The 16,781-nt window shown below is 44.4% G+C and overlaps 1 protein-coding gene across 3 annotated transcripts in view; it reads left to right on the top strand.

Annotated features, from left to right (window-relative positions):
* Positions 1–16,781, top strand: part of fermt2 (FERM domain containing kindlin 2) — a 67,425-nt gene that overhangs the window by 29,990 nt on the left and 20,654 nt on the right. For 2 of the 3 annotated variants that reach the window (XM_087780324.1, XM_087780323.1), the window contains exons 4-5: positions 5,456–5,584; positions 13,758–13,790. In XM_087780324.1, the coding sequence (XP_087636450.1) occupies positions 5,456–5,584; positions 13,758–13,790 (162 nt within the window). The remainder of the gene's footprint in view (positions 1–5,455; positions 5,585–13,757; positions 13,791–16,781) is intronic. The other variant, XM_087780325.1, reaches the window with a different exon arrangement.

Below are 16,781 nucleotides of genomic sequence, written 5' to 3'. Positions count from 1 at the left end.
TGACCCGTCAGTGTTTAGTAAACAGTTGATCGTCTGTGTTTTTAACTCATAAACTCGTCTCTAGTTAGTCCTTCACTGACCCGTCAGTGTTTAGTAAACAGTTGATCGTCTGTGTTTTTAACTCATGAACTCGTCTCTAGTTAGTCCTTCACTGACCCGTCAGTGTTTAGTAAACAGTTGATCGTCTGTGTTTTTAACTCATGAACTCGTCTCTAGTTAGTCCTTCACTGACCCGTCAGTGTTTAGTAAACAGTTGATCGTCTGTGTTTTTAACTCATGAACTCGTCTCTAGTTAGTCCTTCACTGACCCGTCAGTGTTTAGTAAACAGTTGATCGTCTGTGTTTTTAACTCATAAACTCGTCTCTAGTTAGTCCTTCACTGACCCGTCAGTGTTTAGTAAACAGTTGATCGTCTGTGTTTTTAACTCATGAACTCGTCTCTAGTTAGTCCTTCACTGACCCGTCAGTGTTTAGTAAACAGTTGATCGTCTGTGTTTTTAACTCATGAACTCGTCTCTAGTTAGTCCTTCACTAGAGAGTCTGTAGCTCAAATATTCATCAAGTTACTGACTTTCCTTCTACGTTTGTACCTTCTTCTGTTATCTCTCAGCAGCTTCAGCCTCATTTTTATAGAATCTGTCGCGATCGTAGGAAAACTGAGGCCGTGACTCTCAAGTCCACGAAGGTTGTCGAAGAGACACTAAGATATATAATCAACAACTTTAATCATCTCCAGGTTCTTCGGCTACTTTTTCTAAAAATGTCAAATGTGTCGCTGGCTCCGCAGCGTCTCGTCCACGTCGATCACATACTGGACCTCTCTGACCTTTGACCTGCTGCGGCCCACTTTTCCTGGCGTCACCTCAGAGGTGTCGGCGAGGTCACGGCGCCTCCGACCCTGGTCCACACACCTGTCGTGTGTCTGTCAATCATCTTCGGTCCATCGCGTCACCGCCTTTATCTCGGTCCAGTTTGACAGAACCTTCTGGTGCTTGAACTCGTTGGAAGAACGACTCAGACTCGTTCCTTTGATGGACTCGAACTGGATCTCGACTCCAGGTGGAAAAACAACCATCTTGAGTCCAGGATTAGTGAAGAACTTCCATCCTTTGGCCAGTTAGTCTCAGTCATCACTAGACATATCAAAGAATCAGGAAGTTGTTGCTCCTGAACTCTCTTTAGAATCAAGAACTTCAGGGACGGAGCAGGAAGTCGATGTTACTTCGGGAAAGTCCTTCTAGAAATCTGTGGCTTCACAGAAGAACGAAGAGATCGATCAGATGATGTAAATAATATTTAAATAAATAAGAATATAAATTATTTAATAATTCTTGTTAAACAGGAATTCATTGAACCTCCTCATGTTAAAGGGATTTTCCAGAAGGCGGCTCGTTGGGTCAGGACGACCCGGACTAATTTCAATGAGCAACGTTCATGGAACTGACTCTGATGATGAAGTTTCTCAGCTGAGCTTCTCTCTGGGCCCGACCCGGGCTTCCACCCAAACCTGCTCTTCCTTTAAGATGCACTGGAAGAAACATCTTATTCTTATTCTTCTACATCTGGGACTGAGCCGATGAAAACTTTTTTCCGCGGTCGAAGGCGTTCAAGAACTCGGTCGGATTTTTCTCAGTTTCTGCTCGACTGGTCTGAGAGTGAAGCTCTGTTGTCATAACACCAGTGGTTTGGTTTCACCTCCTGGTCTTTAAGTGATTCACCTTCAGAGTCCATGGTGTCTCCGGGTCTCTAATGTGTCATAAACATATCTATATATATCAGTGGAGTTGTTGTTTATATCGTGATCTAAGTGTAAATATTGAGTTGATGTGTTAAATGTAATCGTTAAGTTAATACTTGAGTCTCTGACACCGCAGACCTACGACAAGCAGATTATTTTTTCCAATCCTTTAAAAAGTTAATCTCATCGTCTGCCCTTTAACCAAACATTCTACAGCTCGCGTGCACAACACACGTTAAAATTGAAGCTAAGAAAGCTGAAGCTCTGTTAGGAATGACAAATACTTCAAAATGTTGGTCTATCCAGATGGTAATCCTAAACATCAGCAGTAAATAATGATAAAACAAAATAACTTTTGAACATGAAATGATTTTTCATTGTCATGGTTACTGTTGTGTTTGGACGTGTTTGTGATTCCATGATAGTCTTGATGGCTCTCAACTCTGGCTGAAGAACGTCTCATCAAGCTCTACAGTTACAAACGAACCAAGTCTTCCCTCATTCCACGTCCTTTATTTACTTGTAATTACAAGTATTTCTATTGAGTGTTGGCTTCAAATCAGGTGAAAAACATCGTACAAAAAGACATTGATGTATACATTATATGTACTGTGTATATCATCACAGTATCACACATATATCACAGTATATATCTTTGTCTAAAGAACTAAAATGATAAAGTCCATCCCTCTGATGTAAATTCTATATTTGCTTCCATTAATTTAAACATTTCCAGTGAAAGTCTCTTAAATAATTCAATAAAACCATCACATATTTCATGGAAAGTTACAGAATATCAGGTGTTTTTATTTCATTTCATACTTGACGTCTCAGATCCATCAAGTGTTTTGACAGCAACGTCAAGAAGGAACCGAAGCGAAGTAGTCGACGATGATCGATCCAAACATTTGAACCAAACAAGCGAAGACTCGTGAATCGTTCTTGTCTCAGTATTGATGATGTTTAAAGAGAATTAAAGGATGTTTTTAAGACTTTGACATATTCTGAACATGAAGCCTTTCTATTAAAAAAACACGATTTTCCAGAGAAGCTTTTATCAACAACTTTTTCTCAACATTTCCAACATTGGAGAATATTTTCAAGAGAAAATGGAAACTAGAAAACGGCTTAAGAATAACTAACAATAAAACAAGATCCATATTCATCCACAATTATTTACAGTTTTCTTGATTAAATCTATTTATGTTGGAAAAAGTGTTGGTTTTGTTTAAGAGTCTCTGAAATAATCTGACACTACTTTCTTTGGAACAGTCGACACAATGATGATGCGTTCCAAAAGTGTGTGTGTGTGTGTGTGTGTGTGTGTGTGTGTGTGTGTGTGTGTGTGTGTGTGTGTGTGTCGGCCTCACCTCAAGCGAGTGGGCTGCAGCACGACTGCACTCACATGTCTGTATAAGGGCAGATCTTCACTACGAGAGGAGGAGGAAGAGGAGGAGGAGGAGGAGGAGGTGGAGAAGGAGGAGGGAGTCCCGGGTCGGATCCCATCTGGTAGTTTTTAAAAACTCCTGGAATGCTTTTGCTTTAGTAACACAAACTAAACATTCTTCTGGTGTCCAACCAAACCTTCCCTCGACACCCACTCATCCAGAGCCGCCGTCACCTCCGGCCCAGAAAGAACGAGGGATGGAATAAGAAGCCGAGAGACGAGTGGAAACGCTGACGAATCGTTGGTTTCTTAGCCTCGTTTCTCGCTGGATGTGAACGAGTGCGAGTCCTGGAGAGTAGAAGCACGTCCGTGGCGTCACAGAGTTAATTTAACTCAAACGTTTTTTAATTTAATATAAAAATGTTGCTATAATGGCGTCACCAGGCAGAAGCAAACGAGCGCCGAGCTACTGGATCCATTTGATGAAAGATTGTTCTTGAAAAATTCTATTTTGAAGATGTATTTATTGTTTTATATTCAGCTTTCAAATGAAAACAAGTTCAACCTTTTAATGCCACAGTATTTAATTCAACAAAATGAAACAACGCGTAATGTTTAAAAAATAAAGGATATGAACTAAGTGTTAAATTCAACGTTTATATTCTGATGCACTAACGTTTAAATCATCACATCATCAGTGTAACTAAACGTTCAGATACAGACGTCCTGAAGTTCTCACACTAGAGTGTAGATCATGTGGAGTCGACATGTTTGTGCAGTTGTGTTGTTGTTGTCGTCGTTGTTGAGATGTTTGTCAGGAAGTGTTGCTGCTCTGTTAGCGTTTAGCTTCTTTAGCGAGTCTCGTCTCTTTTATCTGCAGCGACTTCTTTTGTGTCGTTTTTCATCTTCGCTTCGTGAATATAGTGGTGTTGAGATGATCCGTGAGCTGCTGATGTTTGAGTGCAGAAGATCCAGATGATCTGCATCACTGCTGGAAGATCTGCTGCTCGGAGATGAAACTGGAGCAGGAAAGACTGTTGGAGTCATTAGAGTCATTAGAGTCTGACCAGGATGTTGACGCTCGTTTTATTCCCGACGTCCTGCTGACCTGGAACTCCTCTCTCGACACGTTCTTAAAGTGACGGTTCAGTCTCAGAATAATCTGTTCTTTTTAGAGTTATAGACACAAAAGTTTGTTCATTTTAATGTAGTGACCGGAGCTCAGTTGTCTTCAGTGTCGAGACAGGCGACACTAGTATGAGGATATTTACCCCGAGAACTTCCTGTTTATGTCGCTTGTTATTCTTTATTTCGAGATCGTTTGTGGCCAAAGTTCAAAGACTATTTTAAGTTTAAAGACTTTTTACCTTTAACAGACGTTACAGTCGAGCAGTTTGGAGGTGTTTGGATGTTTATAAGAGTCTTTTTGGACGAAGTTGAAGACGACTGAACTCCAGTCGCTACATTAAAATGAACAAACATTTCTGTCTATAAAAAGAACAGATTACCCTTTAAAAAAAATCCACATTAGTCGACATTTTTTGGTGAATTTATCACTTTAAAGTGAGTTAGAGGACGAGTGACGTCACTGCTGTATCTGCTCCGTCTCGCTGAGGACGAGAGGATACAGTGAGTCCAAGATTGCGCAGAGGAAAGTATTTTCAATATTCCAGCTCGTGTCGTCTCTGTGTTCACTGTCGACTCGATCTGTTGAGAAACAGAAACGAAGAAAGATATTCAGTCGTGTCTGGTCATATCTTGACCTTCAGCAGAAGCACATGTTTGAATCTATGGTTTGAAGCTGCAGGAACATCTACTACGAACATGTGATTTATTTCTACTTAGTGGAGACTAGAGCTTCACGATATATCGGAAAAATATCAATATCGCGATATTGAAACGTGTGATATGCATCGAAAACATGTGATGATTTATCATTTTACACAAAGCATTTCTTAAATCCACACTTTGATCAATCAGTGTCACGTTCTGTAAAGTTGTCAGTTTGTACTTCTATGTCTCGTTGTTGTTTACGTCTCCGTCCGTCTGTGAACTGCTAGGCTCGGTTGCTACGGTGACGATCAGTCTCGCTGGGTTTATCCAGTGATGTTTTTCTCCGATCATGTCGGCACCGAAGCACAGTTTTTAGGTGAAAGACAAAAATATCGATATCGCACTTCAAGACACCGATACCAAATATCGCACTTATTTCCAATATCGTGCTGGCTGGGCGGCAAAGCACGACGGGAGCTGGTCAGGTCGACGCTAGCGAGAGTGTTAGGGAACATGTGTTGGGACTCGAACCTTGACCTGCGGTGGTTTGTGTCCAGACATCCGTCACCCGGAGGAGCTGTCTCTGCTGCGCAAGCCGCGGGATCCCAAGAAGAAGAAGAAGAAGATCGAGGAGGCGGAGGAGGACGACCTGCAGCTGGAGGGTCCACTGCTCACACCTGGGTCAGGTGAGTCCAGGACCCGCTGAGCCCAGAGCTCGGATCATTTATCTGGTCTTGAGAAAATCTCTTCAATATTATCGTAACAACACATTTTTAAATGATGTTTTTAAAGCGTGTGTGTGTGCGAGTGTGCGTGTGAGTGTGTGTGTGTGTGTGCGCGAGTGTGCGTGTGTGTGTGCGTGCGTGTGTGTGCGCGTGTGTGTTGACCACACATGAACGTGTGAACGTCCCCCGAATGCTTGAGATTCCAAACATACTTGGTTCACTATTCAAACCACAACTGACTCCTGCGTCAGTGACATGAAGAAACACAGAGTTAATGTCATAGTAGTTTATTTTATAGTGTTTTGAGAAACTATCAATACTTATGTCGTAATATATTTATATACAGTTTTAAATCCATTTTATTATAATTAAATTAAATTTTTTATCTCTTTTATGGTTTAGATTTCAATAAAATTCACTGTATTGTTCTGTCGCGATTAAACTTCCGGCCTCTAGATGGCATTACGTCCTCCACAGTTGAAGGAAGAATGATGACTGAGGACGAGAGGATACAGTGAGTCCAGCAGCTTTTAAAGCTGATGTTTGGACATATTTTGGTTTGAAAACAAATGAAAGTAGTTACGACTTCGTCAAGAGTCATGTCATCTCCTGAGATCTCGGCACGATGACTGAGGACGAGAGGATACAGTGACTCCAGCAGCTTTCAAAGCTGACGTTTGAAGATTTTTGTTCTATTAATTTAACAATTATCACCAGATGTCGCTAAAATTGTATCGAAATATATTAATATAATATAATAATCCTTCAGGACACACACTCGTCTTCAGGACACACACTCGTTCTTCAGGACACACACTCGTTCTTCAGGACACACACTCGTTCTTCAGGACACACACTCGTCTTCACGACACACACTCGTTCTTCAGGACACACACTCGTTCTTCAGGACACACACTCGTTCTTCAGGACACACACTCGTTCTTCAGGACACACACTCGTTCTTCAGGACACACACTCGTCTTCAGGACACACACTCGTCTTCACGACACACACTCGTTCTTCAGGACACACACTCGTTCTTCAGGACACACACTCGTTCTTCAGGACACACACTCGTTCTTCAGGACACACACTCGTTCTTCAGGACACACACTCGTTCTTCAGGACACACACTCGTCTTCAGGACACACACTCGTCTTCACGACACACACTCGTTCTTCACGACACACACTCGTTCTTCAGGACACACACTCGTTCTTCACGACACACACTCGTTCTTCAGGACACACACTCGTCTTCACGACACACACTCGTCTTCAGGACACACACTCGTTCTTCAGGACACACACTCGTTCTTCAGGACACACACTCGTCTTCAGGACACACACTCGTCTTCACGACACACACTCGTTCTTCACGACACACACTCGTTCTTCAGGACACACACTCGTTCTTCACGACACACACTCGTTCTTCAGGACACACACTCGTCTTCACGACACACACTCGTCTTCAGGACACACACTCGTTCTTCAGGACACACACTCGTTCTTCAGGACACACACTCGTCTTCAGGACACACACTCGTCTTCACGACACACACTCGTTCTTCACGACACACACTCGTTCTTCAGGACACACACTCGTCTTCAGGACACACACTCGTCTTCACGACACACACTCGTTCTTCACGACACACACTCGTTCTTCACGACACACACTCGTTCTTCAGGACACACACTCGTTCTTCAGGACACACACTCGTTCTTCACGACACACACTCGTTCTTCACGACACACACTCGTTCTTCACGACACACACTCGTTCTTCAGGACACACACTCGTTCTTCAGGACACACTCGTTCTTCACGACACACACTCGTTCTTCACGACACACACTCGTTCTTCACGACACACACTCGTTCTTCACGACACACACTCGTTCTTCACGACACACACTCGTTCTTCACGACACACACTCGTTCTTCACGACACACACTCGTTCTTCAGGACACACACTCGTTCTTCAGGACACACACTCGTTCTTCACGACACACACTCGTTCTTCACGACACACACTCGTTCTTCACGACACACACTCGTTCTTCACGACACACACTCGTTCTTCACGACACACACTCGTTCTTCAGGACACACACTCGTTCTTCAGGACACACACTCGTTCTTCAGGACACACACTCGTTCTTCAGGACACACACTCGTTCTTCACGACACACACTCGTCTTCAGGACACACACTCGTTCTTCAGGACACACACTCGTTCTTCACGACACACACTCGTTCTTCACGACACGCACTCGTCTTCAGGACACACACTCGTTCTTCAGGACACACACTCGTCTTCAGGACACACACTCGTTCTTCAGGACACACACTCGTTCTTCAGGACACACACTCGTTCTTCACGACACACACTCGTTCTTCACGACACGCACTCGTCTTCAGGACACACACTCGTTCTTCAGGACACACACTCGTCTTCAGGACACACACTCGTTCTTCAGGACACACACTCGTTCTTCAGGACACACACTCATCTTCAGGACACACACTCGTTCTTCACGACACACACTCGTTCTTCACGACACACACTCGTCTTCAGGACACACACTCGTTCTTCACGACACACACTCATCTTCAGGACACACACTCGTTCTTCACGACACACACTCGTTCTTCACGACACACACTCGTCTTCAGGACACACACTCGTTCTTCACGACACACACTCGTTCTTCACGACACACACTCGTTCTTCAGGACACACACTCGTTCTTCAGGACACACACTCATCTTCAGGACACACACTCGTCTTCAGGACACACACTCGTTCTTCAGGACACACACTCGTCTTCAGGACACACACTCGTTCTTCAGGACACACACTCGTTCTTCAGGACACACACTCGTTCTTCAGGACACACACTCGTTCTTCAGGACACACACTCGTTCTTCACGACACACACTCGTTCTTCAGGACACACACTCGTTCTTCACGACACACACTCGTTCTTCAGGACACACACTCGTTCTTCAGGACACACACTCGTTCTTCACGACACGCACTCGTTCTTCAGGACACACACTCGTTCTTCACGACACACACTCGTTCTTCAGGACACGCACTCGTTCTTCAGGACACGCACTCGTTCTTCAGGACACGCACTCGTTCTTCACGACACGCACTCGTTCTTCACGACACGCACTCGTTCTTCACGACACACACTCGTTCTTCACGACACACACTCGTTCTTCACGACACACACTCGTTCTTCACGACACACACTCGTTCTTCACGACACACACTCGTTCTTCCAGTAGAACCTCTAACTTCAGGTGGTTTTGAAGAAGCTCCTCAGACTCTGCAACATTCCTGGAGTTAGTTTGTGCGTCTGTGACTCTTTATCAGATCAGGTTCATTACTGCTCGTCCCATGTGAGGAAGGCCCGGCCCTCGGTTCTGCTGATGCAGATCACGAGAGGCTCTGATGCCATCAAACCTCCACCATCTTCTCCACAGCAGATCCAGAGACACAGTTGCTGCTCCTTCTAAACCTTATTTAGCCTTCGTTTCCTGTTCTAGAATTCATACTATTAAGACCAGCTTTTGAACTTCAACCCTAGAGATGGAAGAACCTTTTGAACCTCAACCCTTGATATAGAAGAACCCGCGTCAGAGTCTCCTGAACCTGCTTCCTCCTCAGAAAACATGATGGTTGGATCAAGGAGGTCTTTGAAGTATTCATCCCAACAATTAAAGACGTCCCTAGAGACATCAACAGAGCGTTGCCTCAGATACAGCTTTATCAGATGTTTCTAGAGACCCACGGGCCAAGAAGGTCCGATGTCCCTCTTTCTTCAGCTTGACAGCGACCTTCACGGTTGAGGTCCACCAACAAGTTCTGGGATTACTGCCTAGACTGGCTAAACACCTGCCTCAACAATTGAGGCGTGAAACATAGTCCGTTTGGTGGACCTGACGCAGAACATGGTTCAAGTTCTCCTGGCGAGAGTTGAAGCTCCTTCTGACAGAAGGCTCTTCCAGTTGTTCCTCAGATCTCGTTCAGGTCTTCCAGGTCTGCCAGGAAAAACCTCCCCTACCATCGAATCCAGCTCACAGTGAAGTGCACATGTGGACCCCCTTAAGCTTGGACATGGTGCTCATCATGGAGAGTCTACAGAAGTCCAGTAATGAGGTACTATAGCGGGTTCTGAACCCGTGGACCGATCTTCCCGAATGGGCCGACCCTAGTCTCGCTGTCGCTGCCATCATCGGCGTTCAAGGCTCCCAGCAGGATGAGGGAACTTTCCAGGACCTCTTCTATGTTCTGAGCAAACACACTAACAGGATCCGTCTCCCAGACTAAGACCAAGAGGGTCCCTGTCGTTCAACAGGGGGAACCAAGCTTTGGACCAGAGTGTGGAGGGGAGTCCGACCTCTGGACCTCACCCACAAGCTCAGGCTCCTTCCTGGTCCCTAGAGCTTCTGTAGCCGGAGATCGACTCACGAGGTCCACCAAAACCTCGGCCCCTCCCACAGGTAGTGAGAAGGGGGTCCCACGTTTCCTTATCAGGCCCAATGGGGCGTAGGCCCGACCACCAGATGCTTTCATTCCGGGCCCCACCCCTGGGCCTGGTCCAGCAGGGGGACCCGGTGACCCTGAACTGAAAGATTGATCTTTTCATCGTTTTGAAGCTTCTTTTGACTGGTTCCTCCATGACCTTTGACCTTAGGAGACCCTAACAGTCAACATCTCTTCAGGGGTCACCAGGTTAAAGGAGATTAAATTTAAGTGAAAAGGTCATTTAAGGAATAATGATAATAATAATAATAATAAATAATATTTCACCAGAACATTCGTAAATAACGTTGAGAAGAATAAAGTGTCAACACGTCTGTTATCAATAAAGACTATTATCGTGACCTTCAGTGTGAACACCGTCTTTGACAGGCTGTCAATCATCAACCTCCTGATTTCTGTTTCCTCCTTTGTTAACCTTTTCTTTTTTCATGTTTGTAATCTTCTCCTTCTCTCCTCTCTGTCATCTTCTCCTTCTCTCCTCTCTGTCATCTCCTCCTTCTCTCCTCTCTGTCATCTTCTCCTTCTCTCCTCTCTGCCATCTTCTCCTTCTCTCCTCTCTGTCATCTCCTCCTTCTCTCCTCTCTGTCATCTTCTCCTTCACTCCTCTCTGTCATCTTCTCCTTCACTCCTCTCTGTCATCTTCTCCTTCACTCCTCTCTGTCATCTCCTCCTTCTCTCCTCTCTGTCATCTCCTCCTTCTCTCCTCTCTGTCATCTTCTCCTTCACTCCTCTCTGTCATCTTCTCCTTCTTTCCTCTCTGTCATCTCCTCCTTCTCTCCTCTCTGTCATCTTCTCCTTCACTCCTCTCTGTCATCTTCTCCTTCTTTCCTCTCTGTCATCTCCTCCTTCTCTCCTCTCTGTCATCTTCTCCTTCACTCCTCTCTGTCATCTTCTCCTTCACTCCTCTCTGTCATCTTCTCCTTCACTCCTCTCTGTCATCTTCTCCTTCACTCCTCTCTGTCATCTTCTCCTTCACTCCTCTCTGTCATCTTCTCCTTCACTCCTCTCTGTCATCTTCTCCTTCTTTCCTCTCTGTCATCTCCTCCTTCTCTCCTCTCTGTCATCTTCTCCTTCACTCCTCTCTGTCATCTTCTCCTTCTCTCCTCTCTGTCATCTTCTCCTTCTTTCCTCTCTGTCATCTCCTCCTTCTCTCCTCTCTGTCATCTTCTCCTTCACTCCTCTCTGTCATCCCCTCCTTCTCTCCTCTCTGTCATCTTCTCCTTCACTCCTCTCTGTCATCTCCTCCTTCTCTCCTCTCTGTCATCTTCTCCTTCACTCCTCTCTGTCATCTTCTCCTTCTTTCCTCTCTGTCATCTCCTCCTTCTCTCCTCTCTGTCATCTTCTCCTTCACTCCTCTCTGTCATCTTCTCCTTCACTCCTCTCTGTCATCTTCTCCTTCACTCCTCTCTGTCATCTTCTCCTTCACTCCTCTCTGTCATCTTCTCCTTCACTCCTCTCTGTCATCTTCTCCTTCACTCCTCTCTGTCATCTTCTCCTTCTTTCCTCTCTGTCATCTCCTCCTTCTCTCCTCTCTGTCATCTTCTCCTTCACTCCTCTCTGTCATCTTCTCCTTCACTCCTCTCTGTCATCTTCTCCTTCTTTCCTCTCTGTCATCTCCTCCTTCTCTCCTCTCTGTCATCTTCTCCTTCACTCCTCTCTGTCATCCCCTCCTTCTCTCCTCTCTGTCATCTTCTCCTTCACTCCTCTCTGTCATCTTCTCCTTCTCTCCTCTGTCATCTTCTCCTTCACTCCTCTCTGTCATCTCCTCCTTCACTCCTCTCTGTCATCTTCTCCTTCACTCCTCTCTTTCATCTTCTCCTTCTCTCCTCTCTGTCATCTTCTCCTTCACTCCTCTCTTTCATCTTCTCCTTCTCTCCTCTCTGTCGTCTTCTCCTTCACTCCTCTTTGTCATCTTCTCCTTCACTACTCTCTGTCATCTTCTCCTTCACTCCTCCTTCACTCCTCTCTGTCATCTTCTCCTTCACTCCTCTCCGTCATCTCCTCCTTCACTCCTCTCTGTCATCTTCTCCTTCACTCCTCTCTGTCATCTTCTCCTTCGCTCCTCCTTCACTCCTCTCTGTCATCTTCTCCTTCGCTCCTCCTTCACTCCTCTCTGTCATCTTCTCCTTCACTCCTCTCTGTCATCTTCTCCTTCACTCCTCCTTCACTCCTCTCTGTCATCTTCTCCTTCTCTCCTCTCGGTCATCTTCTCCTTCACTCCTCTCTGTCATCTTCTCCTTCACTCCTCTCTGTCATCTTCTCCTTCTCTCCTCTCTGTCATCTTCTCCTTCACTCCTCTCTGTCATCTTCTCCTTCACTCCTCTCTGTCATCTTCTCCTTCACTCCTCTCTGTCATCTTCTCCTTCTCTCCTCTCTGTCATCTTCTCCTTCTCTCCTCTCTGTCATCTTCTCCTTCTCTCCTCTCTGTCATCTTCTCCTTCACTCCTCTCGGTCATCTTCTCCTTCACTCCTCTCTGTCATCTCCTCCTTCACTCCTCTCTGTCATCTCCTCCTTCACTCCTCTCTGTCATCTTCTCCTTCACTCCTCTCTGTCATCTCCTCCTTCACTCCTCTCTGTCATCTCCTCCTTCACTCCTCTCTGTCATCTTCTCCTTCACTCCTCTCTGTCATCTTCTCCTTCACTCCTCTCTGTCATCTCCTCCTTCACTCCTCTCTGTCATCTCCTCCTTCACTCCTCTCTGTCATCTTCTCCTTCACTCCTCTCTGTCATCTTCTCCTTCGCTCCTCCTTCACTCCTCTCTGTCATCTTCTCCTTCACTCCTCTCTGTCATCTTCTCCTTCACTCCTCTCTGTCATCTTCTCCTTCACTCCTCCTTCACTCCTCTCTGTCATCTTCTCCTTCTCTCCTCTCTGTCATCTTCTCCTTCACTCCTCTCTGTCATCTTCTCCTTCACTCCTCTCTGTCATCTTCTCCTTCTCTCCTCTCTGTCATCTTCTCCTTCACTCCTCTCTGTCATCTTCTCCTTCACTCCTCTCTGTCATCTTCTCCTTCACTCCTCTCTGTCATCTTCTCCTTCTCTCCTCTCTGTCATCTTCTCCTTCTCTCCTCTCTGTCATCTTCTCCTTCTCTCCTCTCTGTCATCTTCTCCTTCACTCCTCTCTGTCATCTTCTCCTTCACTCCTCTCTGTCATCTTCTCCTTCACTCCTCTCTGTCATCTTCTCCTTCTCTCCTCTCTGTCATCTTCTCCTTCTCTCCTCTCTGTCATCTTCTCCTTCTCTCCTCTCTGTCATCTTCTCCTTCACTCCTCTCTGTCATCTTCTCCTTCACTCCTCTCTGTCATCTTCTCCTTCTCTCCTCTCTGTCATCTTCTCCTTCTCTCCTCTCTGTCATCTTCTCCTTCACTCCTCTCTGTCATCTTCTCCTTCACTCCTCTCTGTCATCTTCTCCTTCACTCCTCTCTGTCATCTTCTCCTTCACTCCTCTCTGTCATCTTCTCCTTCTCTCCTCTCTGTCATCTTCTCCTTCTCTCCTCTCTGTCATCTTCTCCTTCTCTCCTCTCTGTCATCTTCTCCTTCACTCCTCTCTGTCATCTTCTCCTTCACTCCAGCCTCTGAGATAATTTTCATCGGACCTGTCAAAGGTAAGTTCTCCTCCCTCACCTCCTCCCTCTGCTCCTCCCTCACCTCCTCCTCCCTCTGCTCCTCGCTCCCCTCTGGTCTCATGACATCTGTGACCTTAAGGTCGGGTCACAAGACTCCTCATATGTTGTCTGCTGACTTGTGTCACGTGACCAAGACTGGCATCAAATCTGCCTCGAGTCGAATTCATGAGTAACTGAGCTTGAAACGAATAACACGACGAACTCTGAACTTTGCTTGATTATAGTTGAAAATTGTTTGATTGATTACGTTTGACTGGAAGTGTAGGTTTGTTAAACATTTTTTACTGAAAAAAACAACATAATAAATCATTAAAAACAATAGTTTAGTCTTGTGGCTCCAGTTCTACTGTAGAAGCTTCAGGGTCGTTCATCCGTTCTTCTAATGAACTCAACATGTTTGTTAGGATGAAGGTTGTAAACAGGATGGAGTCTTTCACTGTGAAGATACTTTTCTCCTCAAATATTTTCAATCTCTGGAGACCCTGTTCAGAGACCCTCATCATAGACCCTCATCAGAGACCCTCATCATAGACCCTCTGCTGACCCTGGTGAAGAGTCGCTGTGGTCCTGAACCTCCTCCTCTCCGCGAGGCCGGCGTTCTCTTCTCATGACCCCACAAACAAAGTCACTTCCTGTCTTCACAAGGGTTTAATGGTTCAGTCAGTGTTGCTTCTTGACCTCACAGAGGGAGGCGGGGGAGTGAGGGAGTGAGTTTACCGCCCTCGGGTCAGTCGACAGGAAATTCAATTTTCTACGTTTAAGAAGCACAAACACCGTGAAGGTGCAGAAGCTGTGACCAGTTCTTTGAGTCCAGACCCTGAACGTCTCCCTCTGTTCCTGTGTCTGTGTGTGCTGTGCAGGCGTGTTTTCTGTGTGTGCTGTGCAGGCGTGTTTTCTGTGTGTGCTGTGCAGGCGTGTTTTCTGTGTGTGCTGTGCAGGCGTGTTTTCTGTGTGTGCTGTGCAGGCGTGTTTTCTGTGTGTGCTGTGCAGGCGTGTTTTCTGTGTGTGCTGTGCAGGCGTGTTTTCTGTGTGTGCTGTGCAGGCGTGTTTTCTGTGTGTGCTGTGCAGGCGTGTTTTCTGTGTGTGCTGTGCAGGCGTGTTTTCTGTGGTAACAACAACTGCATGATCGTGTCCATCAGACAAACATGAACATCATGGTTTCATGAAGTGTGTTTTCATCGCTTCAAGCTTTTCATGTCGACTCCAGGTGTCCATGTTGAAATGTTGGATGATTCTGAACATGTTCACCTCAGTCAACACATGACCTGAGTAATCACATGACACACGGAAATATCATCGATTTATGACGTAAATATTGTTCTTAGGGTCCTTGTGTCTCTAATTGTTGCTAAATTCAAAATAAATAAATAACCTGGTTCTATGACTTCATTCATGAAGGTCGTGGTTGTTAAAAAAGTCTCATGAACATGAACAACATGAACATGAACAACATGAACATGAACAACATGAACATAAACAACATGAACAACATAAACAACATAAACAACATGAACAAAATGAACATGAACAACATAAACAACATGAACATGAACAACATGAACATGAACAACATGAACAACATGAACATGAACAACATGAACATGAACAACATGAACAACATGAACATGAACAACATGAACAACATGAACATGAACAACATGAACATGAACAACATGAACAACATAAACAACATAAACAACATGAACAAAATGAACATGAACAACATAAACAACATGAACATGAACAACATGAACATGAACAACATGAACAACATGAACATGAACAACATGAACATGAACAACATGAACAACATGAACATGAACAACATGAACAACATGAACATGAACAACATGAACAACATGAACAACATGAACAACATGAACAACATGAACATGAACAACATGAACAACATGAACAACATGAACATGAACAACATGAACAACATGAACAACATGAACATGAACAACATGAACAACATGAACAACATGAACATGAACAACATGAACAACATGAACATGAACAACATGAACATGAACAACATGAACAACATGAACATGAACAACATGAACAACATGAACAACATGAACAACATGAACATGAACAACATGAACAACATGAACAACATGAACAACATGAACATGAACAACATGAACAACATGAACAACATGAACATGAACAACATGAACATGAACAACATGAACAACATGAACATGAACAACATGAACAACATGAACAACATGAACATGAACAACATGAACATGAACAACATGAACATGAACAACATGAACAACATGAACATGAACAACATGAACATGAACAACATGAACATGAACAACATGAACAACATGAACAACATGAACAACATGAACATGAACAACATGAACATGAACAACATGAACATGAACAACATGAACATGAACAACATGAACAACATGAACATGAACAACATGAACAACATGAACATGAACATGAACAACATAAACATGAACATGAACAACATAAACAACATGAACATGAACAACATGAACAACATGAACATGAACAACATGAACAACATGAACATGAACATGAACAACATGAACATGAACAACATGAACATGAACAACATGAACAACATGAACATGAACAACATGAACATGAACAACATGAACAACATGAACATGAACAACATGAACATGAACAACATGAACAACATGAACAACATGAACAACATGAACATGAACAACATGAACATGAACAACATGAACAACATGAACATGAACAACATGAACATGAACAACATGAACAACATGAACATGAACAACATGAACATGAACAACATGAACAACATGAACATGAACAACATGAACAACATGAACATGAACATGAACAACATGAACATGAACAACATGAACATGAACAACATGAACAACATGAACATGAACAACATGAACATGAACAACATGAACAACATGAACATGAACAACATGA

This window comes from Callionymus lyra, chromosome 18 (assembly GCF_982586985.1).
Source record: "Callionymus lyra chromosome 18, fCalLyr1.hap1.1, whole genome shotgun sequence".
Classification (NCBI taxonomy): Eukaryota; Metazoa; Chordata; class Actinopteri; order Syngnathiformes; family Callionymidae; genus Callionymus; species Callionymus lyra.
Note: the sequence above shows the minus strand (reverse complement) of the source record. Positions and strands in the feature narration are given on the sequence as shown.